Source organism: Lygodium microphyllum, chromosome 16, assembly GCF_053477565.2.
Source record: "Lygodium microphyllum isolate KBCC chromosome 16, Lygodium_microphyllum_v1.1.10, whole genome shotgun sequence".
NCBI classification, from domain to species: Eukaryota; Viridiplantae; Streptophyta; class Polypodiopsida; order Schizaeales; family Lygodiaceae; genus Lygodium; species Lygodium microphyllum.
In genome coordinates, this window is record NC_141150.1 from 110,291,439 (window position 1) to 110,317,270 (window position 25,832).

Here is a 25,832-nt window from a genome sequence, read left to right on the forward strand (position 1 = left end):
TTTTATATCCTATACTTCATTATTGATTGTGATGCCATTGAAAGGGGGGGGAGTTGAAGTTGGAGGGGGAAGGTCGTATATACAAAAGACTTCAACATGGCCTTGATTGACTTCATTGTTTATATTTATAGTTGTAAGAGGTATAAGAAGGTAGACCAATCAAAATATTTGTATTTCTTTTTGTTAAAAAAATATTTTTAAATTACGTATAAATGGCAAAATGAACACACTACACAAGCACTCAAGAAGTTGGCAAAAGTTGATTACAGAAAGTGACTGCCAACAAGACATCTATGAGGCTAATATAAAGCAAAAGTTCCTTTGGACCACCATCACCAGATTCAAGGGTAAGCCAATGCAATATGCTCTCTCTCTCTCTCTCTCTCTCTCTCTCTCTCTCTCTCTCTCTCCCCCCCCAAAACAAAAGTTTGTAGACATGCTTTTGGTTGAGCTTGAATAGATGTTGATTATGGAGATGGCTACTACTAATACTTGGATTGAAAATAAAGGACAAAAATAGTGCAACATGTGGAAATCAAACAAGGGATGGAGATCATAAACAAGGTACAAACACCATTTTTTGACCTTCATAGTGAGTAGCATGTCAAAATAAGTAGTGAAAACCAAGGTAAAAGTATAAAATTTTATAAATGGTTTTTAGTGTTACTTCAGAATCTATTGTTGGTAAAAATGAGTTTTATAATTAATAATTATGTTTTATGAACTCTACCTACAACTCAAAGAATCATGTGGTATATAGATAATATTCAATGCAAAATTAGAGCACCAAGCTCACTCACATGCAATTTGGATAAATATTTAGATAAAAATTACTCTCATGTGCAAATAGAGGTCATGTAGGGTAAGTTTATAAACATGGATCTAGTCATATTATTTATATCTAAGTCTTAGGGATAAGCTACAAAAACCTATGGGTGTTGTAAAGAGAGGACTAAGGATGCTCATCACATAAACCTATGTAGTTAAAGCTAAAAAATGAATTAAGAGCTTATTCTTGGTTGTGTAAACTTTGTAAGCTTCTAATTGCTTATCTTTTTCTCCTTCTTCCTCCTCCATAGAGAGAGAGAGAGAGAGAGAGAGAGAGAGAGAGAGAGAGAGAGTTTTATTCTAGCTTTCCTCTTATTTTTCTTGTGCTTTTACTAGTGAGAGAATAGAAGAATAGATAATAGCAAGATAAGATTCCATGTATTGCCTTCCTTGAATCAAGTGAGCATTTAGGCTTCACCTTGGGAATCCAAACATGGATTGAATATTTTACATGATCATTAAAGAATTTTGCATGATCACACAACATTTATTAATGTTAACAACTATTGAAACTTGATTCTTCTAAAAATGTTATCTACCAATGTTTTTTATAAGTTAAAATGAATTAAATTTTATATATTAACAAGAATTCTACATTATCAATAAAATGTTCTCTTTGATCTCATTTTGTGTGATTACAGGACTTTCTTGTGAATCCAAACCACAACAAAGAAGAAGCATGAGCATTTCCTATGTTCTTTTATTTCCTTTACTTGTTTGCTTGTATTCATGTGAGTATAACTATGCAAGAGGTAGAGCATAAAAGAAAACCCTTACACACAATCATGAATGCATACATCCCTACTTCTTAATCAACCAAAACAGAAACTCAAACAAACCCATGAGATCTAGAATTTGATGACCTATCATACACATCCATTATGACCATATGATTGGGCTTAAAATTTAAATAAAAACAACAACAATAAAACCCCATCCATTCCCATTATGGTTGTTTTGTTTTCTTTGTACATTTTTCTTAGCTATTGGTATTTTTCCTCTTATCCAGGTTGTCGACTTTCTATTAGTTGATAGGTTGTCCTTCTATTCGTGGTGTTTTTATTCTTGCCAAGGATCCCTCGGATTCGTGCTTTATTTTTTGAATTTTCCAACAGAATGCACCATAACACACATGGTAATGGTATATAAAATCAATATGACTATTGCACACACCAAATTAACAGAATGCACCCCATTAAAATTTCAATTATAATTAACCGATTGTTAATTCATAAAAAGAATCCCACTATTGCACATGCACCTTGCACAATTACCCACTTATTTTTGTAAATTAAAATTAACCCCAGTTGTTCATAGTGCACACACACATGCTACAGTAGACACATTTAAATTGTAACTAAAAACGAACCCCCACTATCACTCATACATGCGCTTTGCACCAAATACCATCTAATTTGTAACTAGGAAGTGGATTTGTAGAGACCATCATCTAGTCGAGTCTAGTCTACATGGGTTTTGGGTTGCAAAATACGACTCATTGTGCATTAAGGGCATAACTTAACAATGAATTATTACTAATATCATCTTCTAAAAGGAATCCATGCAGTTTTCATTTGTCCACATCACCACACTATAGGTTGACGAATTGCGTGGGGATGGGATTTATCCATCATACGTTGATCTTATCAGTTCTTGTTAGTTCTAGGTATTAATCAGTAGTTCTATTATGAGTTCATTTCGATATGTTTGGTCTAGTTAGTGTCAAGGATGTGGCATGATTGTGCTTATATTTGATCCGATTGCTTGATACAGGGGATTAGGGTGCCTGTTTGTTTGCATATCACCAAGCTATCAGTCATATGTGCACATAGGTTGTGTTGAGATTTTTTCATAGGCTGTGGTATGCTTAGGGAAGTCTAGTCCAGTTCCATCTATCCTCTATTTTTTTAAACGATATTCATCTTAGTGGTGGTCTATTTGATTTGTGTAGGAATTTTTCATTTTTCCTGGTTTTCATGTGTGTATTTTATCCCATGTGGTCTGAATGGCATCCTCTCCCAAACCACCGATAGTAATTCAACATGTCCCACTACTCCCTCTTGTTGGATGCTGATTATATCCATCAAGTTGGCCTTCATTAGTTTGTTTCCCTCAAGTTCATGCCCGTTGATGAGAAGATTTGCTATCCTTTCCTACCATCCTATAAAAACCATTCTAGCTTGGTGTATGACCACAATTTCTGCTTATCTTTCACCAATGTTAGTGAGGCGTTGTTATTACCCCTTTCAGCGTCCTTTGTGCCTAGTGGCAATCAAGTGTTAACAACATACAAGTTCATTGCCCTTCTACAGAAAGAGACTTCTTTCCCCTTGGTACCAACTAAAGTTATCAGCAGTTCAAGAGTGTCAGTGCCTCACATTTCTTCTCTTGCTTGGAAGCACTTATGTCAATTCCTACAGGATCATTTCATGTCGAATAAGCCTACATCCAAGTGCTTGTCCAAGGGACTATTCACTACATCTATCAAAATCCTTGAGGGGGTTAAGTTTAATTGGGCAATATTTCTGTTGGCTAAAATGAATCAACACTTTCAACGTGTTAGGAAGGGTCACCTTATCAATGTGTCATATGGAGCTTTTCTTTAAAAGATTATTACTCTTCCACCTCCTCAAGAGGTGGAGTACCAATACTTGATCCTGCTTCTCTTCCAAAACAACCTCCACCTCTGTCTCCCTCTCCACCTCCTATGTAAGCCAACTCTGATGATGATGATGATGAGCATCCTACTCGGTTCCATCCAAAGAGACGTTTATATACAAAGCATTCTTCCAATCCTCCTTCTATTTTAGATCCTCTTGCACAGACATCTACTCCTGTTGTTTTTGGTAGCTCCCTTTCCTCATCATTTTCTGCACGAATCTATTTGTATCCCAAAGGGAAGGTCAGTTGGATTCGCAGATTCCTTCCTCCTTACAGACCATGTTAACTAGACCCATGCTTTCCCAGTTGATTTTTAGTGTCCAACCTACTATGGAAACCTTGATTACCTCTTGTCTTCAAACCATCTATAAAGGACTTTACACTTCTTTGCAAGATAAGGTGGACTCTTTAACCAATTAGCTTAGCAAGGCTTTGGAGGAATTAGCCTTTGAGAAGTCTACATTGAGTGACATCTAGAAATAGATGACTGCAATTATAGCCTCAATGGATTCACAAAAAGCCACAATTAAAGAGCTTGAGACCAAGATCACTACTTTAGAAGAGGAGAATGCGTTAGTGATAAAGACAAAAACTCTGCTCTCTTGAGGAGATGGTAACATTAGTCGGTAAGCTTGTTGGTAAATGTGAGGGTTAGTTACAATACTCTTAGGAAACTGTAGAGTCACAAAAGAAGCTAATTGCAGAACTCTACAATAAAGTAGTTATCCTTTTTGTTTCTAATGTAGCTCTTATGGTATCTTCTTTGCTGTCTTCTAAAGAGGAGCTTGACCACTTGTGATAGAAGGCTAAATTATGTGATGGTTTTTCTACTAAGGTAGAATGCCTTCAATAGTGTATGACTTGTATCTAAGAAGATTTTGCTTGCTATGCTAAATTGGTGTCTCCTTCGCTCTCTTTCTAGATTAAGTATAATCAACAACACTTTGCTTTGCATATTTCCTTGAGTAATGTGGTTTAGAACCTCCAAAAGATGGGTGGATGAACCTATGGTCTATAGATTTGCTAAAAACCATATTTGATAGATTTGTGGATGAGCTGAATTCTCATGCGGCCCAGTTACTTTCTTTCATGTATCTCAAAGAAGATTTGCGTATTCTTGATAAAGGACATGAATCTCTATGTGGGTGATGTGATCTTATAGACTGTCATATATATATATATATATATATATATATATATATATATATGCATACATTTAGTTGAGATGCTTTTAGCAGATGGCCTAAAAAATTATCATCAGTAGTCTTCTTGGTGTAGAGGACATGCTTGGCATCCTCCTTTGGAGGATCGTATCATGGACTCATGCCATTGACAGAGTGTTTTTCATAAGTCTGATATCTAGTCGTTACATTCTCCGTAACCCATGTGGCAGATAATCCCTTGTTCACAACTGAATTCTTCCAAAATTTCAAATTGTGTTGTTTACTTGCCCATATGATCTCAACTATTCCCTGATTTCTTATCACCTACCTTTGTACATTTCTATTCTCACTTCTAACCTAGTTACCATTTCCATCTTATCCTTCACTCCTACTAACTCCCCTCAAATTTCTATTTTCATGAGTTATCCATTCATTGTTGATCCTATTTTTTGTAATTTTTTGAATTTTAATGGAAATTTTATGGTTTTTTAATTTTGTATTTGTATTTTTGTATTTTTGTTGTGTTTTTTGTTTTTTATTTGGGATTTTCAAAAAATGTTTTGAATGTTTTTAGCAATTGAAAAATTGCAGGGATGTATGTACCCAGGGTTTGGTGTGTATTGAGCTAATGTGTGTAAATAACAACATGTGAACAACAACAAGTCCACCATAGGAGAAGACTACACATACGTCCTTGCACGGAAACAGGGGCATAGATGGCACACAAGCACGAACACGACAAACCATGAAGGCATAGCACATGAGCAACCACTAAAAAAAACATGTAGGAAATTCGTGGCAAGACTTGCATGCGAATGACAACAGCTAGTGAGGGGGCAGGGTGTGCTTAGGAGGGGTTGAAGGGAAAGGGGGGAAACCAAGAGGGTGGGGTTGGGGGTGTGAGGGGGATCGGTTGGTGTAAGGGGGGGTTTGGGGGGGATCTAGTTGGGAGGGAATCGGGGGTGGGTGGTTAGAAGGGTATGGGTAGGATAGGGGGAGAAAGGTGGGTGGGAAGGGTATGGGTAGGATAGGGGGAGAAAGGTGGGTGGGTATGGGTAGGATAGGGGGAGAAAGGTGGGAAGGGGGGTCCAAGGGGGAGGGTCGGGTAGGGGAGTAATGAATGAGGTTGATGGGGGGGGGGGGGGGGGGGGGGGGGGGGGGGAGAGCGGACCAAGACAACGATGGTGTGAGGGTAGCCATTGGCGAGGGGACCGGGGACAATGGTGGTAGGTTTGTGGGGGTGAGGAGGACCTGAGGCTGTAAGGGGGTAGTTAGGCAAGGTAGTGTTTGGGACGACGGCCGTAGGGGGTGGCCAGGTGAGGTGGCATGTGGGATAGTGGCTAGGTGAGGGTGGCCAAGCACAGAGGGAGAGGATGGGCGGCAGGGAGAGAGGGAGGGGGGAAGGACAAAGAAGAAAGAGAGAAAAAAAGACAGAGAGAGAGAGAGAGAGAGAGAGAGAGAGAGAGAGAGAGAGAGAGAGAGAGAGAGGTTTGGAAAGGGGTGAGGGGAGGGATCACACATAGACACACGCACATGCACGCATGCGCGCACGCACACACACCACCACACACACACACAGGGGCTACTCCCCTCGTCCGCCACTGCACCATCATAGGGTGGAGATAAAAAATTTGCTACGAGAGGGACACCGGTGGCATGGTAGGAGAATGGGCAAGTTATTAATGATGTAGTAGCCGGATGACACACAATACAAGATGAAAACCAAGCACGCACGTGGACGTGTAGACGTAATAATACCAAAATTCACAGAAAAATTGTTTCTCATAGATCTAGGCCTCGGAATGACATGCAATGAAACGGAAAAATGGGCAGGGCAATAGAGGAAACAACATGGAAGATATGCATGCGATTTTCAGCAAGAAAAGTAGATGTTCACATGGAAAAAATGAAAAAAATGCATAAAAAATGAAATTAAAAAATAATAATGGAAAATCCATTGATTGAAACGGAGTGCAACAAAAAGGAAAAATGTGTGGGTGGGGAAAACGAATAGGGCCATCAAGTCAGAACATGGATCCGATGAGAAACATGGATGTTCACATGGAAAAAAAGATAAAAATACACACAAAAATCAAAACATAAATTAATTCGAGGAAATCCATTAGGTGAAATAAGGGGCAACAAAAAGAAAAAATGTTAGGGGAGTAGTGGTTGATAGGGCTATTAGGTCAAACCATGGTTCTAATGGAAGAAAGGCATGTGCACATGGAAAACAATAAAAAATGTGTAGAAAAACACTATGAAAAATTAATAATACAAAATTTGTGGGTGCTTCTTCATAATTAGTGGTCCAAGTAAACTCTACATCTTTTCTTAGGAGCTTATGCACAGGGGATGCCTTTGTTGTAAAATGTGTGGGAAACCTCCTATAGTAGCCCACATGGCCAAGGAATCCCCTCAACTATTTGAGCTTGGTTGGTGCTGTTGATGGAGGATCATAGTGTGAGCAAACCTGGAGCGAGTAACTTAAGAAACTGAGCATGAATTGACCAATCATGCACATGAATTATTGCAAGATAAACTATCCTTACATCACACTTTTTCAAGAACAACACACTTACTTTTCTATACATGCCAAAAGCATACATGTCTGCCAAAAGAAGATTTATAGCTCTATATATTTTCATTAATAAGAATGCATTCTTAACCTCACATAAGTGAACATGTAAGCCTACGATAACCAATATATGTATGGGCTAAACACAATAAGGCACAAAAAAATTTAGTGTATGCCTTCCCTTCTAAGAAGTTTAGTGTATGCTTTACCTCCAAAACCCATCAACAAGCCCAACTAGACCAAAATGTGGAATACATTGCATTCTTACTACATTTCTCTTACAATCAGTAAGCCCAACTAGAAGGACATTGTGATGCCCCGATATAGTGCTTAAGTGATCTCCAGCTTTGTCAGGTTGCTTGATGCATAAATTTATAAACTAAGGGATCTAGTCCAAGAACCCTAATGAGCACAAAATATAGATGCACACAAGGCATGTAGGGCTTCTTCTTTGACTCTTGTAGAGAAAATTCAGGACATGAGCATCTTGGAAAACTCACATAGGGTCACAACATAGGAAATCCTTGTCTTCTTTGATTCCACTATTGAAACCTAGAAAATGTGGGACTCATCAAGGACAATTGTAGTCGTGTGGATAATCTCCCCTTGCAATAGAAGAGCATGGTTAATGCACTCATTATTATCGTTTCTCAATTTCTCTCTGCATCTAATTCCACCTCTTCCATAATGAAAAAAGGCTACACATCAGTTTGTTTTGCCTTGCAACACACCCTAGCATGTAGATTGACAATTTGCTGGTGTTCAATGAATCTCCCACTCTTTCACATCCACATCAGTTTCTTTAGGAATGCCTCCAATGAGTGTTGGCCCTTCCCTTGTTCTTGGAAGATAAATAGTGACATTCTCATACTCTGGCCTATGACTGCCAATGTCCAATACAATGCTTGCATGGACATTTCTTCTCTTTTGCATAAGAAATCGCAGCTCAACACCACTTTGCAGATTAGTTGTAGCTTGCTGCTCCTCCAACACAATTGATGTTAGATCACCAAATTCTTTCTTGGTAGCATTCCTTCTTCCCCTACCATAAATGTATTATGTATATTTCTAAGGCGTGGTCCAAAGGTCCTTTGTATCCTATGAAGACACAAAATGTTAGATTGACATTTAATTCCATGATGAATGACAATGCCTACAAAAAATGCTCACCTTTTATGTTAGACAAGAGGAGTGACTCTCTCCAATAGAATCTCAACACCATGTTCACCCTCAACCTCATTGTCCCCCCCCTCCCCCCTTAAAAAAAAAAACATTTCCATCACCAAGTCCCTTGCAACAAATTTCTCCACCTTTTTTCACTTTGCATCAAGATCTAGAATGGCTTTGTCATTCACCAAGGCTTCCACAATTGCTATATTCTTAATATAAACCCCATTAGAGATGAGGTGATTATGATATCCCATGTGTATGGCACACCTAGTCGTATTGCCTCTATTGGTAGGATAGTAGTAGTATATGCAACATTCACAAACATCAAGACACTCTGGGGTGGTGGAACAGTGACGGCATGCTAGTATCCCATTCAATTGTGTCTAAATAACAATAGAGGGCACTTAGTGTAACTTGACCTTCCATTGTGTTTGATTGTATTTCTTAGTGCATCCATAATATGGGCATTGTAAATTAAAACATCTCAAGTGTCCTGTATAGGAGCTACATCGAAACATATCTTCAAAACTATATTTGGTGCAAGTTTTATGCTCCACCCAAACATGACCATCATGTCTTTGCTCCATTCCTAACATTGGCTTGCCCTTTAGGGATGCATGTAGCTCAAAGACAATGTCTTCATCATATTGAGAAGGGAATTCATCAACTTGCATAATAGCCAAGGCATTCATCACTACAACAAGAAACGAGTCATTCAAAGGCAACCTTTTGAGGAGACAAAATATACTATTCTACTTGCCCTCCATAGAGGATGGCATGGTGGGTCTCACAAATGAAAGTTGGGAGGTAGACATGTGCAACACTATCCACATCTATGGATCAGTAGGGATGGAGAGAATACAATCCCTTTCCACGGAAGCAATTAATTGAAATGCAAACTCATCGAAACTTAGGGACTGTTTCACAATAGGATTGTAAAGACAAGTGTTTAGCACTGAGCTCAAAATATTCATGGAGCTGCTTCTCTGTTAACATTATCTTAGTTGACTTAAACAGAAAGGAGAACTTGAACAGACGTATCACTCCCAATGTCTATTTTTGCACCATTTCTAGTATTTGGATATGGCTCACAAGGTATGAGATGACAAGAACATATATAGCAAAACAATCCTATGTGGTATAAGAGGACCCAATATATTGAACTAGAGAACAACAAATTTCTTCAACAAAAACGTAAATTTGAAAGTATCCAAGCAATCATGCACCAATAAATGTGTACACGTTTTACACACTGCAACATGCATAATTGCCAATAAAGAGGAATAATGTCTCCACCCTCTACTAACCATTTTGAAGTTATGAGCCTAGACACACTTTTACCATGTGCACACACCCTCTACCCATTAATAGAGCTCAGAGAAGATGTTGGGCTAGATCTCAACATGTGCGAGGACTCCCCAAAGGCTCGCTTTTCTCATTTTCCCCTCTTGAACCGCTTTTGCACACTTTCTCCTTCACCACTCTCCCAACTTGTACTTGCATTGCCCATCATCCATCTCACCAGTATGCAAAGGCAAGGTCAACCACCATTAGATAGAATGCTCGGTATTTGTTGACTAGTCTCTAACATTATATTGGCACACTCTGTCCCACATAGCATTGACAGAGTTCTTCTTGCCAAGACAGAAAATCTTCTAGAGTATCTCGAAATAATGTGTGGATTGGAGAGTGTGTGGGTGCAGTAGAGTGTGCAGCTAAATTATGCCAATGATGTATGTGTGTGTGTGGTGTTTAGTGCATGCATGGGAATGATGTCTGTGTGTGTGTGCATATGCATGGTTTATGTGCATGTGTATGGTGATCAACATGAGCATGGGAATAGTGTTGCTATGTTGTGTGTAGTATTTACTCTGCGCATGGCTCTAGTTCAGGAAGCTTGCCTACACGTGCATGAATGGTCAGATGACCGCTTGCAATGCCCAAGCACCAGTGCATGGCCTCAAAATGCTCATGCACTAGCGCTTGGACTCATCGAAGGGAAGCCAATCAAGCTTAGATCATTGCTTCAATTCTGATGCATGGCATTGGCGCTTGGGTCTGAATGGCTATTCCCATCGCTTGACTGCTTACACCACTGATGAGGACCTTGCTAGATACCTCGCAAAGTATGCGTGCACGTTCAGGACTTGAGGCTTAGGTGTGCCCTATGGAATTGCCCAAGTGTCACCGTGTGTTCTATAGAACTCTGCTAGAGTTCTCTCCTTGTTGTCAAGAGATTTGTGTTGTGCAAAGTAGGCCATGGTTGTCATATGGAGTGCATAAGATGCATGCTACAAGCCCCAACATAGTAGCATGGATTACATGAGCATAAGATAGGTCACAGACTCACAAGCCAGGTCATGGATAAGACATGTCTCTTGAATGAATTCAAGAAAGTGAAGGCAACATCTAGTTGATTTTCACATGTGGTGCAAACATGCATGAAGGAATGTTTTTTAAAAATGAGGTTTTAAAAAAACCCGAGAGGCAGGGTGGCCTATTCTATTGGTTCAAGAGAGGCTAAATAGGGACTAGAAGTTGATAGTGGGTGGCAGGAGGAGATGTAGACAAAATCTTAGAAGGATTAATACCAGTACTCGAAACAACCATCCTAGGCAAGTTCTTTCAGTTGTCTCACCATAGGATGGAAGCAACAGGAACTTCCAAAGGTAGCATGCAAGATCTTGATCTCCTTTTCACGTGGTAAAATGGTGGACTTACAAGGATCCTATAACCAACATGTCACTATGCAACTCCAACAGCCTCATCACAAGAAGGAAGTGGACTAAACATCATAGGACCTCGAGTTTTCAAGAAGAAAGGAATGATGGCACATGGGTCAACATAGTAGGGGTGACCTAGGCAAGCTAGTTGATGGTTTGAGAGAGACCCAAGCCTATGATGTTGTTGAGACTTCAAGCTTCATTATCTTGTGTGTGACCGACAGTATCTTAGTTGTGTCCAATTGTACATGTGTGGGACATTTAATAAGTTGGGTTAGTCGGTGTGACCTAACCAAAGTTAGTCATGGTTAGTGAAACCTAGTGTATGACTTACTCTTTAGTAAGTGCAGAATAACAATGGAATAATGGAATAAGAATAAGAGCATGACTTAGCTCTGTGTTGCTCTCCTCTATATGTGTCTCATTTTGAACATGGTATCAGAGCCTCATCCATGAGGCTATGGGAGATGGAGAATGACTATTTCGCACAATGAAAAGGAAAAAGCCTGACCTGAAGAAGAAGATGATGACGTGCAAGTGAAGTCACATCTCTTCATTTGGTCTTTGTAGAGTGTTGAGCCTATTGAGGCTTGGTCCTTGGTTTATTTAGCATATGAAGAAGCTTCTAAGGTTGAAGCATTGACACAAAATTGTGAGTTACTTGAGGACGTGTTGACAGATGGATTACTCTTGTTTCTTTCGCTATTGAAAATGAGGGAATAATGGTGATTTTCATGAGCTATATTTGAAGCTCATTGGGTGAATTTGCATTTAGTGTGAATGCTCATGTATGAGCTATGAAGACTAGCAGCATGAAAAAGCATGAGACAGGAAGAAAACATCAAATAAAATGCGCTTGTTTGCAGCCTTTGTGATGCTTGATAAGAAGCATATTGCCTATGCCAATAAAATACCATATGATGAAGCATATAATCAGTAACATCTAGGCCTGAATGTACATAAGCATCTTCATCATTACCTTCAGCATCAATACTACAGAGTGGCCTGTTCAAAAACCTTGAGAATTGCAAATGTTGCCTGATTGACAGGCTGAATGCCTGGTTGAAATCTTGGGGTTGGATGACTACTATGTGGTTTAATGCTTGATAAAGCATCCTTGGAATGCTATTGAAGACCCTGGAGCTCTAATGCTTGCCTGGGAGCTCAGTTATGAATTGTGGGATAGTTGTACAGAACTGAAATAAGGTCAAATCTGTTGTTAATACTAATAGGGCAACATGTATTTGGACATGCTTGAAGCATTGAGGGTATATGACATGCATTCTTGGCTCCATTGAAGCATACATAAGTCCTAGAAGACATGTGCATTAACTTTCATGCCTTTGAGTTGAGATTTTGTAATCCAAATATTCAGATTTGGAAGTTCTTAATAGGATGGTTACAAACAATAAATGCACTTTGTGACATTGGCTCTTGAAGATAGAGTATCTATGGATGTCGGAATTGTCATGTATTGACCCCTACACATAGTAGTATATGTATGAAGTGGTTTGAGGACCTTTTGAGCTGGAAGAAACCTTAGTTGATCTGTGCATTGGTTGATTGCAACCTGCAAGTAGGACATTTGACACTTGTACTTGTTGTACATGAACTGAACTGTGCCCATATGATTATGTATGGACTCCTGCATGTAATAGTAGATGTCTTGGATGTTTTGGAGCATGTATGACATGTATACATCTTTGTTTTGGTTGTGAAAGAGCTATTGGTCATTTACAGCTTGCAGATTTCAGACTGCATGTATATCTATTGGCAGTGAGGTTGAATGTCATAGAGTTTACAATAGCTACATGATCTATGTATTGAATGATGTACCTATATCCTATGTCGCTTGTTTGTGGATCTCCTTGACATGTTTATGGATTGAAATACATTGATTTGAACAGAGGGTTGCTGCTAAAAATTGTCATTAAATTGGAAGGCTAAAATTGATCAGTTAAGAGACCTTGGTTTGCAGGAAGTCAGGCAGTGTTCGCAACATGGCAAATGCAAACAGAACACATGACATAACCTAGATAGTGGGTGAGAAACTTGACACCAACAACTTGTTGAGATATCGAGCTCCACTCGTGATATGCCAGGGTGACCCTTGTGCATTTATGTCACCGACTTGTCAGTTGCAGATGCGGTTGGTACACCGCCCATGAATAATAGCTAGATGACAGCTGTCCTTATCTACTCTAGTTCGTGGCTCAGTTAGTATGCCACCTTAGTTAGTTGAGTTTGGTTTGAGACCCATATATAGGGTTCTTCTATTTCTATGTACTAGAGTTCTTTTTGGCTTACACAACTAAGAAGAGGAAAACTATTTTCAGCCTCCACCTTTGTGTGTATTCCCCCATTATGCAAGCAAGAAAGCTACGAGTGAGACTCCTTCCTTCTCTCCCACAATCTTGACGTGGTATCAGAGCTTTATTCGTGGTAAGGAGCTCAAGAAAGCAAACCAAGTTCGCGGTGTTTTGGTAAGAGGACCAATGTTACTTTCATTTTTCTGTTTTGGGAGCAAGTCTCTGCAGCAGGTAGCATAGTCGGAAAGTGCAAGAGTGCATTGTCTCAGATTGAGACGCCCTTCGCGGTGTAGCAAGAGGGCAGTATATGCTGCGGGAGAGGCCTTTAGCCCTTGGTTGCTCTGTTTTTTTTATTTGAGGCCATTTTGAGGCCTATTTTGGAGGGGGAAGTTTTTTGCACGCACTCAAGAAAAGGCCCTGTTTTATGCTGTGCGACCATTGTTCTACAGGTCGGTGAAAAGTTACTGTAGAAATTGCATCGTATGCTTGTGCGCAGAGACATTGGGAGTTACAGAATCATCCTTGTTGCCTATTGATGCAAAATCATCACTAGGAAGTGACTGTGTGGTCAAATACCACTTTCGTCAGTTTTGCAGATTTGCCCTTGTGAGGCTGAAGATGTGTTCTTTGCAGTGACAGAATTTTTTGCAATGTTTTGTAATGGCATCTGATTCTCTTTCACAGATTGTCACTGAAAAGCTTGACAAGAACAACTTCCAAGCATGGAAGTTTAGAATGATGAATTTCCTTATGGGAAAAGGATATTGGGAATTCGTTGTAGGAAATGAAGAAGAACCAGTTCTTCCTGATGTTCCCAATCAACTGCCAGGCATTTAAAGCATGGCATGAGAGAGCCAGGAAAGTTATGTACTGGCTGTCTATCAACATTTCAGACTCTATGATTGTGCATATTCAAGATGCAAGTACGCCAAAGGAGGCATGGGATACTTTGTCAAAAATGTATAGCATAAATACGCAAGCCAGGAAAATGCAGCTCAAGCAAGAGTTGCACAATGTGCAAAGAGAAAGTATGAGCATCAATGACTACCACATGAAGGTGAAGAAGATTGCAGATGCACTTGCTTCCATTGGGTCGCCAGTGGAAGATGATGATTTAGTTTCTGTGACCTTGAATGGTCTAGGAAAGGATTATGCACAGTTTCGAACATCCATTTCCGTCCGTGAAAGATTTCCTGATTTTGAGGAGTTGATTGCTCTTCTAATTTCTGAGGAGCAGAGAAATGTTGGTGCATCTTCTTCAGGAGGAACTTCAAAAGAAGCTGTCTTCTACTCAAATGTCGGAAGAGGTAGAGGCAGAGGTAGAGGAGGCCGATCTAGAGGCCGTGGTAGAAATCAGAATATGCAGCAAACTCAAGAAAATTAGTCCTATGGAGGAGGACGTGGTAACTCTAGAGGCAGGGGGAGCCAAAGAGGTCATGGTGGATGGCAAAGAGGCCAAAATGCAAACAGCAATGTTGAATGCTACTACTGTGGTAAAATGGGTCATATGGCTAAAGACTGCTATAAAAAGCAGAATGACATCATGAATGAAAAATTGCAACAAGGGAACTATGCATCTTCTAGTAGATAGGGTGATGACAGAAATGAGCATTTGTTTATGGTGCAGCACATGACCAATTCTGTGACAAGTGTAGAAGAAAGCAACGATGTGTGGTATGTTGACTCAGGTGCATCAAACCACTTGACAGGTCATGCAGAATGGATGCAGGATGCAAGAAAAATGGAAAAACCAGGATTTGTGGAGACTGGTGATGATACTGCATATTCTATTGTGCAGATTGGAAAAATTCCTTTGTCTATGCAGGATGGGAAAAAGAAATACTTGTCGGATGTATTTCATGTCCCAAATATCACCAAGAACTTGGTTTCTATCGGTCAAATGGTTGAGCAGGGCTTGGAGGTCAGATTTAATTCTCATGGATGCTTTGTTGAGGATGTGAAAAATAAAGGTCGCTTGATAGCAAAAGGAAAGAAGAAGGGCAGAATGTTTACGTTGGATCCAGACATGCCTGAATTGAGTACATCAATGTTCGCACATGGGACCGGTGTAGTTGCAGATATTGATATCTGGCATAAATGCATTGGTCATGTTAATGTACAGCGACTTAAATCAATGCAAGCCCAAAATATTGTTGCAGGGTTGCCTAAATTCAAGGTTGCAGAAATGCATAAGGTATGTGAAGCCTGTCAATTTGGAAAATAGGCAAGGAAACCATTTCCTAGACATGTTCAAGAGAGTAAGAAGCCATTGGAATTAATCCACTCTGATGTGTGGACTACTAAAGCTGCATCTCTTGGAGGCTGTCATTATTTTGTCACTTTTATTGATGACTATAGCAGAAAAGTTTGGGTGTATTTTATAAAAAAGAAAAGTGAAGTTTTTGGGCATTTCAAAACTCTTAAAGCTATGGTTGAAAAAGAAACAGGCCTGCAAATAAAATGCCTAAGGTCAGATGGAGGGGGAGAGTACCTCTCAAATGAATTTGCAAGGTTCCTGCAGGAGCATGGCATAAAGCAACAATATTCATGCAGTCATATCCCACAACAAAATGGAATTGCAGAAAGGAAAAACATGCATATTGGAGAGGTATCTTGTGCCATGCTCAACGAAAAAGACTTGCCAGATTTTTGCTGGGCTGAAGCAGTTGCTACAGCAGTCTACATAATGAACAGGACTCCCACTACAGCAATACATGGGATGACTCTAGAGGAGAGGTATATTGGTAGGAAACCAGATATTTCTCATTTGAAGATTTTTGGTTGCATTGCCTATGTTCATGTGCCAGATGAGTTGAGATCCAAGTTGGATCCAAAAGCTGAGAAGTGCATCTTTATTGGTTACTCTCTACAGCAAAAAGGGTATAGATGCTATAACCCTTCTACTCGTAAGTTTACAGTGAGCAGAGATGTTGTTTTTTATGAGATGAGTAGCTGGTATAAACTAGTAAATGTGATTGATAATGTAGATGCACAAAATGGTAATGCTGCACAGATTTCACAGCAGCAGTCACAAGATATTAGTGAACTTGGAGCGTCCTCTAGCAGTGGTTCAAATTCTTCGCCATGGACAGGCAGATTGAGATAAGGAGAATCTTCTCAAAGCAATGCAGATAGTGGTATGCAGGTATCACGAAAAGGAAAAGAGAAGGTAGATGAGCCCATGTTTGATGTGAATGCAGGTCACTCTTATGTGGATGGTGAATCCAGTGGCTCAGAACAGAGCATTGATGATGAGTTGGGTATTCCTTATATTGTTACACTTGGAGTAAGAAAGACTAGGGATGTTTTGAGAGCACCTTGGAGTGAACCTACTTTGCGCAGGTCTACCAGAGCTAGGTATCCTGTGGATAGGCTGAAATATGATGGATTTACAGAGCCATTCACTATGCCTATATGGTCAAAGTGACACAAGAACCAGAACCCACTTCTTTTGAGCAAGCCATGGGAAAAGAAAAATGGGAGAAAGCCATGGATGAAGAAATGGATGCCTTGGAAGCAAATGCTACATGGGAATTGGTACCTTTGCCTAAAGATAAGAATGCAATTGGTTGTAAGTGGGTTTATAAGGTGAAGCACAATGCAGATGGTTCTGTGAACAGATACAAGGCAAGATTAGTAGTCAAGGGGTATGCACAAACATATGGCATTGATTATGAGGAAACATTCAGTCTGGTTGCAAGGATGGAAACCGTAAGAGCAGTCATTGCTATGGCTACATCAAAGGAATGGTCTTTACATCAGATGGATGTAAAGAATGCCTTCTTGCATGGTGATTTGCAAGAAGAGGTATATATGGAGCAACCACCAGGTTATGTACATGCTGTTCATCTTGAGTTTGTTTGCAGGTTGAAGAAAGCCTTGTATGGTTTGAAGCAAGCACCTAGAGCATGGTATGACAAGATAGGACAGTATCTTGTCACTATTGGCTTTCAGTTTTCCAAGGCAGATTTCTCATTTTATGTGAGAAAAACAGAGAAAGGTATTATGCTACTTGTCATTTATGTTGATGATTTGATTATGACAGGTGACAATGATGAAGATATCCTTCATGTCAAAATACTATTGAAGCAGAAGTTTGAGATGAAGGATTTGGGAGAGCTGCGTTATTTCTTGGGCATTGAGGTGATTAGATCACCAAGTGGGATACGGCTCTTGCAAAGGTAGTATGGATTGGACATGCTGTCCAAATATGGGATGACAGGCTGTAAGCCTATTTCAGTTCCTTTGGAGCAGAATGTGAAGCTGAGCGCAGATGCAGGTGAGCTTCTGGAAGACCCTACTATGTACAGACGCATAGTAGGAAGTTTGATTTATATGACTATTACCAAGCCAGATTTGAGCTATGCTGTTGGATTGGTAAGTTAGTTTATGCAGGCTCCAAGGAAATCGCATTTGGATGTGGCTAGACGCATACTCATGTATGTGAAGTCCACATTGTAGTATGGACTACTTTATGAGACTAGGGTTCAGATACAGTTGTATGGATACACTGATGCTGATTGGGTGGTAGTATTTCTAATAGACGATCTACCAATGGATATGTGTTGTCTTTTGGGACTGCTGCAGTCACTTAGAGCAGCAAGAAACAGCCTATAGTTTCCTTGTCGAGCACAGAGGCTGAGTACAGGGGCGCAGCAATGGCAGCATGTGAGGTAGCTTGGTTGGATAAGCTACTTTATGATATGCATCAGCCTACAGATGGGCCAGTTGTCATTTATTGTGACAACATAAGTAGTATACACTTGGCAAATAACCTAGTCTATCATGCTAGAACAAAGCACATTGAGGTGCATTATCACTATGTGTGGGAGAGGGTTTTACTAGGTCTTATTGATCTAGTTTATGTTAGCACAGAGGATCAGGTAGCTGACATATTCACGAAGGCATTGGGCGTAGATAAGTTGCGCAAGTTCAGAGACTTGCTTGGTGTGCAGGAATTGGGATTGAGCTCGAGGGGGAGTATTGAGATATCGAGCTCCACTCGTGATATGCCAGGGTGACCGTTGTGCATTTATGTCACCGACTTGTCAGTTGTTTGCAGATGCTGTTGGTACACCGCCCATGAATAATAGCTAGATGACAGCAGCTGTCCTTATCTACTCTAGTTCATGGCTCAGTTAGTATACCACCTTAGTTAGTTGAGTTTGGTTTGAGACCCATATATAGGGTTCTTCTATTTCTATGTACTAGAGTTCTTTTTGGCTTACACAACTAAGAAGAGGAAAATTGTTTTCAGCTTCCACCTTTGTGTGTATTCCCCCATTGTGCAAGCAAGAAAGCTACAAGTGAGACTCCTTCCTTCTCTCCCACAATCTTGACACAACTATACCATATGGAAGTTCTACATGGAGAATTTCCTGATAGGAAAAGGATATTGGGATTTGGTAACGGGTATTGAAGCTGAACCCGAGCTCCCAGAGGGGAATTCTACAACTGATCAGAGATGGGCACACTGAGCTTGGATGGAAAGAGCTCAAAGGGTGTTACATTGGTTATCTTTGTGTATCTTAGATGCAATGATGATGCAGATAATGAACTCAAGTCACCAACAGATGTTTGGAACATTTTGGTGTGCTATTATGGTATGACGACTAGTGCTCATAAGATACAACTAAAGCAGAAATTCAATAATATGGACAAAAAGGGTAGGTCTATTCAAGACTATATCACTGAAATCAAGACCATTACGGACCAAATAGCGTCCATTGGCACACATGTGGAGGATGAAGATATGGTTGCAATTGCATTAAATGGCTTGGGTCCTGAAAGGGCAATCAAAAGGGCAAGTAGCATGGACATTATGCATCGTCCAACCATACAGAGGATGATTCCACGGATTGGTTGTTTGCCATGACTTACATGCAGAACAGGGCTGCTAAGAAGATGAATGTAGTTGATGTTTGGTATATTGATTCGGGAGCATCGAATCATATGACACATCATGGTGATTGGTTCACAGATATGGTGCATGATAAGAATGGCTATGTATGCATAGGCGATGATACGCAACATAGCATTGAGAATAAAGGCATAGTACCTCTGGTGATTCATGATGGAAAGAAGAAAAAATCTACATGATGTGTTGCATGTTTCATCTATTACAAAGAATTTGCTGTTTGTGGGTCAAATGATCGAGTAGAATTTGCAGGTCCGTTTTAACAAGCATGGTTACTTCATTGAAGAGTTCTTGATAATGGCTGCAAATTGATTGCTCGTGGTCATAGACATGGCAAAATGTTTACATTAGATGCCACTTTACCATAGCTGAAATGAGTAATTCTTGCTCATGCTTCAGGCATAATCAAGGACCTAGAAATATGGCATAAGAGAGTGGGGCATGTAACTATTTAGTGGTGGCTACAATTGATGCAGAAGAGACAGCTTGTTATTGGCTTATTGAAGTTTACCTACATTGATCTTGTTCATGTATGTGGTGCTTGTCAATTTGGTAAATGGTCACGATTGCCTTTTGTCACAGGCATGTACACAACAACACAAGACCCTTGCAGTTGATCCATTCTGATGTGTGGGGGCTAGCCCATAATGCATCCATGGAAGGATTTAAATACTGTTCGACCTTCATAGATGACTTTAGCCACTATACTTGGGTTTATATACTGAAAGAAAAGGATGAGGTGTTTGTTGTTTTTCAGTAGTTCAAGAAGCCAAGGGCTTAATGCCATTGAAGCTTGGAAAAAGTCAAGGCCTTGGTCATTATATTGGTAGCTTAAATAATCAAATAGTTGCAATTTATCATAGCAAATTGTTAAGCTCTCCAAGCTTACCAATAATGGATTTGAAAGTTATTTCCAAAGTGATTGGATCCCAAGCTTTCAATAGAGGTATAGACAAGATAATTTTGGTGGAGAAGGAAGAAGCTGTAAGAGTTTTTGGCTTCATGCCTGGATACAGTGGATCTAGGGCAGGATAGTTTGGAGTTCTCACCTCTTATTTGCTCTCCCATGTAGGAGATGCCAAGAATTTGAAGCTCCTTTCAGGCTATAGAAAACAAGAGTTCCTAAAATGTAGAGGTCTCATCGAGTTAGACGAAACAAAACATTTCCTTAGAGGACCCAGTGAATTTTCAGAAACTAAAGACTCTTCTGCAAAACAAAGTCAGACTAAAAGATGTTAAGGGTTTCTTGAAACCCAACTTTTTCCATCTCTTTGTCTAGTTTGTAACCATTTAGAATATATTTGCTTTGCACAAGAGTTTAAATATCCCTCTTTTTTTCTTTGGGTAATAGTGGATATAGTCCTTGCCAAAGATGATGTATTACATTATGCGATTGTGCCTTTGAGCTTGAATTTGTGACAAATTTGTTTGTAGAACCATTGAAAGACCTCTAATAAATTGTTTGCTTTGTATCTTCCACCTCCATGTCTTGTGTGTCTAAAGTATTTTGTTCTTGCTTGATAATGTGATTTTTTCATACCTTTGGGTTGGCCAAATAGATAGAGATCCATATTTCTTGATAAATATGGAGCATGATTGTATAAAGTATGCTGCATAGTTAACAAATAAAGAAATTCAATTAGAAAACCCTATATGAGTCAGACAATAAAGAGACATACATATGTAAAATTCTTACCATATAATGAGTGAAGTGTTGATTATCCCAAGCTTCTGTCATTGCCTTTTTAAAAAGGTTCAATTGGTTTTTGAAGTCTTTGAGATCATCATCATTTCACTCTATTTTATCACAATAAAAGAATAATTTTTCTAGTGTTTCCCAAACATTGACTTGTCTATTCCGAGCTTGTCCATTATCAGCATGATCCTTAACTGCATCATGTAGGCACTTCCATTGATTGTATCTAATAGTTGAGCCACCATTCCTAGAGTTTATCTTACCAAGTCTCCCATGAAAGTCTATGAAACTTCTAGTCTTCACTCCACCAATAGATGACTTTTTGGGGACACAATTGCCATCCTTAAACTTTTGAAGATTTGGTTCAATAATAACATTACCACCATACAAACCAATTGCATATAAGACTTTTTCAATCTTTGTTATAGCATTTTTTCTAGCTGATAATGGCTTCAGCTTCCATGCGAATCTTATATTAAAATGAACAAGCTTTTCAATTATCCTACAAAGCGCATGAAGTGTACATATATAGGCATTTACTAAAGGAATATCTAGGACTGGCTTAAACTATGGATCCTTGTTGTGCCTAGAGGAAGCTCTATTGTAATTGCTGGAGTTCAACTCGTTGGCTGGGGACATGCAATATAGGTAAGGAGATCTAGATTTGGCTGGGGACATGCAATATAGGTAAGGAGTTCAACTCTTTAGCTGGGGACACGCAATATAGGTAAGGAGATCTAGATTTGGCTTCCTTTGATACATTGTATATACATTTAAGTGTCTTTAAATCACCAGCTATGTGCCACTCAATCTTATAGTTCCCAAATCCTTCAACAAATAGCTCTTCTTCTGCTTGTTGTCTCTTAATAACATCAGGTATTGGTGTTCGATGAAAAACCGAATACAATATATCAGAATCCTTTATATCTACTTCGAATGCTCCTAGCCACCAGATGTTGTATTCTGATTATTGAACACTCAATGACATTGAGTGATTGTAATGATCTGATAAAAGTGCTCTATTCATCAAGGTAATAGAGACCCTCTCTAGTTTCGTACATTTTAGAATCTCACTTTCATCAAGTTTAACCACAAATCTAGCCACTCCTTGTGCATCTTCTAGTGACAAGTCATAGAATCTAATCATTAAGCATTGTAGGGTGGGCAAGTCAAGGAAAATATTATTAAATTTATTAAATACAACTTCTTTTTTCTTGCCCTTGAAACTAGCCTTGATATGGAAAGGCTCACCCAAAATCTCCATTACCTTGTTATTCACTCTCTGTCTAATAGTTCTAATCACATATGGCCTTGGAAGTATGCAATTACGTACTTGTCCTTGCTTCATATTTGATTGTAAAAGTTGTGTATAAGCATCTCGACTGATACCAATATTATCTAGTGTCTTCTGCACAAACTCAGTATCCAAAGAGAGATCCTTTATAAAAGACTCCAAGCATTGTTTCTTTGCCTTTTTAAATTTCTTCTTCTCCAAAATATCTTTTGAAACTATTGAAGGAAGAAGATGATAATAAAACTGAGATGCTTTGAAAGAATCTCTTTCACTTGCATTCATTAGGATGAGTAAGATCTTGGTTATGACAATCGTTGTCACCTTTATGGTGACCTAGATTTCTAGGTTTGATGTGACCACAAGAATATCACGACAATGACTTGTTAACAATTTTTGATATATTTACTTATCAAAATATAAAAGTTTTTAAAAATAAAAAATAATTTTCTTTTCCAAAATATTTTCTCTCTCTAGGATCACTTACATGGTATTTTCGAGACCTCAAAACTCCCCTAATGACTCACTTAGGTCATGGAGTATGCACATGCATTCATCATGGTTGGTGGTATGCTACATAATGCTCACTACAATCAACTTTCAATCCATGTGTAAGTGGCTAGGTAAGACTTCATGTATTGAAGCTCTTGAAATAATAGGAGTGCATCCAATGGTCCCAAGATGTTGAGTGAGTGTTGCCCAACAATACAATTTGCCAAATGTTCTATTTTTATACATTTTCATTCTAATAGAACAAAAGGGACTCATTTAAAAAGGGATGGGTAGAGATTAGGAATGAAGAGTTGCATCATGATAAATACATTCAGGTAGAGACATGTTATAGTTTAAAGACAATATAATGGATTCTAAAGGTATTTTTTAGAATAAAGCATATCCTAATACCCTAATTTATCTCTAAAGACGCCAAATGTTATAATTCTCACTTATAGGATGTGCTACTTGGATGACATCCCCTTTGCTACTACTCCAATCAATTGTCATATCCATGGAAATGAATAAAGAGAATTTGGTTGGCAAATAGTTTGTACCAATGCACATATAACATGCATTTGAAAAAAAAAGTATTTTCAAGGAAAATATCCACACACGTTACACGGTAGGTGGCAGGCGCCCATCATTGTCACTTCCTTCTTTATTATTTCAATGATATTTGAATAAATGAAAGGTCGATCACACATTGTGATTGTTGGAGTTCCCACATCTTGTGTCTTTCTCTATCTTACTATTGCTCCTTCCACCATAGCTCTTGCTTTTGCTTGCATGCTTCCACTCCGCGCTCACTCCCTTCAATTGGTATCAGAGACAACCATTCAAGGAGCTTTTTCATCCTTTGCTTCAGCTTGGATTCAAAGCTTCAACTCAAGGTTTCATGGCAGCCATTGTTTCTTTCTCTTGAGGTATGCATTGAGTCTTTCCTTCTTCGACTTGTTCCAACTTTGTTCGCACTTATTGAGGAGCTTCCGAAGGCTTAGCTAAGCCTTGTTGAGTGCTTATTGAGTTTAGAAGTAGCTAGCTTATCCATTTTGGAGTGGATATAGAGCATGCTATAGAAGTCATGGATAGATATGGCAACTTGACAGCATTGTCGTATTTTGGCCATGACTTTTGCATACGGTATCAGATTTAGGCATTCTATAGCCAAAAACAAAAAGTGCAACAAGAGCTACAAATTTGGGCACTCACAGAGTTGATTCTGTACAATTTTTTGTTATTTGTTTCATATAGAATAAAATTGTTCAAGTTTAGACAACAAACAATAAATTGCAAAATGTATGTTTGATGCTTCGAGGATCCTATTTTGGTGCCTGGATGGTATGGTTATGCTTTTGGGATTGATTTGAGCTTGAAATAGCTCAAATCACTATCATTTCAATGCTATAATAATAAGGTAACAAGTATTTATTAGTGAAAAGATTGTGCCTAATGCTCATTGATGATTTAGGAATACTCAATGGATGTACCGCTACTTTGATTGTTATGTATACTTTCTGATATGCTATGGCATGCCTTTGAGCTAAAATTTGAGCTTCATTACATTGATATTAGTTGTGATTATATGCCTTGGTTACTTCAATCACTTATGTAGTTATGGGCTTGAAGAATATATTGGATTTTATGCTTTCAAATGTATACTCTATGGATCTTGGATATTTGGATGTCATTCACATGATGTTTTGAGCTTTGCTTACTCATTTGGCATTCAACTTTTGCTTTAGTGGGAGCTACTCAGCTTTGTGAATTGAGCCACATTGGCACTTGGATGTATTATGGAGCATTTGGAGCTTGCGCTTATTACGATGAGATAGTGGGACTCATTGTGGCATGCACACACTCTCTTGATATTTATTAGATGCAGTCATTAGGAGAGTTTTGAGGTCTCGAAAATGCATTTCAGGAGATAGAAGAGAGTGCTCTAGACCAATAGGAGCAAAGCCTCCGTAACGGAAGTTCTATTTTAAAAAATGTAAAAAAATACAAAAAGATATATATATATATATATATATTAGAAAATTGTATTATCAATATCTATTTTTAGCCTCTTATATTCGTAATTATGATATTCTTTGCATTAATAATATACAATCTCGGCCACTTTTATTTAGTGATATGTCTGGATTAATGATAATGACAAGTTTACTCTAAATTTAAATTTGTAAAATGCTTGGCACATATTTTTTCCATCCTTTCTTTTGTCCCTCTCATGTTTTTCCCTACTTTGTGGTAGCCTAGTCTTGTCTCTCTCTCTCTCTCTCTCTCTCTCTCTCTCTCTCTCTCTCTCTCTCTCTCTCTCTCTCTCTCTCTCTCTCTCTCTCTCTCTCTCTCTCTCTCTCTCTCTCTCTCTCTGTGCTATGGATACAGACATTTGATCTTCAATAAGGCATCCAAGCTCCCAAATCACATCCATATCAATGTTTAACTCATTCCAAAAAGATAAAAGATGGATTCTTACAATCATTAGCAAAAGTAGTTGGATCACCATGCAACAGGCAAAATGTGAAAAAAGGTGAAGATACGAGAGCTCGTTCATTTCTGGCAATATGTGTTTATGCATAGAGAGCTATATTTGGAACCTAAAACTTCAAATATTCCAATATACAGACCAAATTGTAAGAATTTAATTTTTAAAGCCTTTATTTTTTTGAACTTGGTTTAAGGTTTTCCATTGTAACATTTATTTGTTTGTCTGTAGATGCCTATCCCTGTGATCTTGAGGAATGGCAACCGATTGAGTCTATTGTTTTCCATTATAACATTTGTTTGTTTGTCTTGTAGATGTCTATCCCTCTGATCTTGAGAAATGGAAACCGGTCGAGTCTATTGTTGATGTTATTGATGTGATGCATGGTTTGATTGGAGAAGAAATGTACAAATGCGGAGAGAAGATAGAACTTTCAGAGAATGGAATGTTCTTTTATTATCATTCCTATATTGTCCCCATACAGTGCAGCTAATGGGGATCAATATCCCGCCTTTC

The 25,832-nt window shown here is 38.8% G+C and overlaps 1 protein-coding gene across 1 annotated transcript; it reads left to right on the forward strand.

Annotated features, from left to right (window-relative positions):
- Window positions 1–96: 96 nt before the first annotated feature.
- LOC148023237 (uncharacterized) lies at window positions 97–25,809 on the forward strand. The gene is made up of 4 exons (XM_087695332.1): window positions 97–140; window positions 311–347; window positions 510–564; window positions 25,631–25,809. The coding sequence occupies exons 1-4, from the start codon at window positions 97–99 to the stop codon at window positions 25,807–25,809; spliced, it is 315 nt and encodes a 104-aa protein (XP_087551458.1).
- Window positions 25,810–25,832: the final 23 nt, after the last annotated feature.

Coding starts and splice junctions, on each gene's coding strand:
- LOC148023237 (XM_087695332.1), top strand. CDS start 97: ATGGCCTTGATTGACTTCATTGTTTATATTTATAGTTGTAAGAG. Junction 141..310: donor TATATTTATAGTTGTAAGAG/GTATAAGAAGGT, acceptor GCTAATATAAAG/CAAAAGTTCCTTTGGACCAC. Junction 348..509: donor CACCATCACCAGATTCAAGG/GTAAGCCAATGC, acceptor TTGAAAATAAAG/GACAAAAATAGTGCAACATG.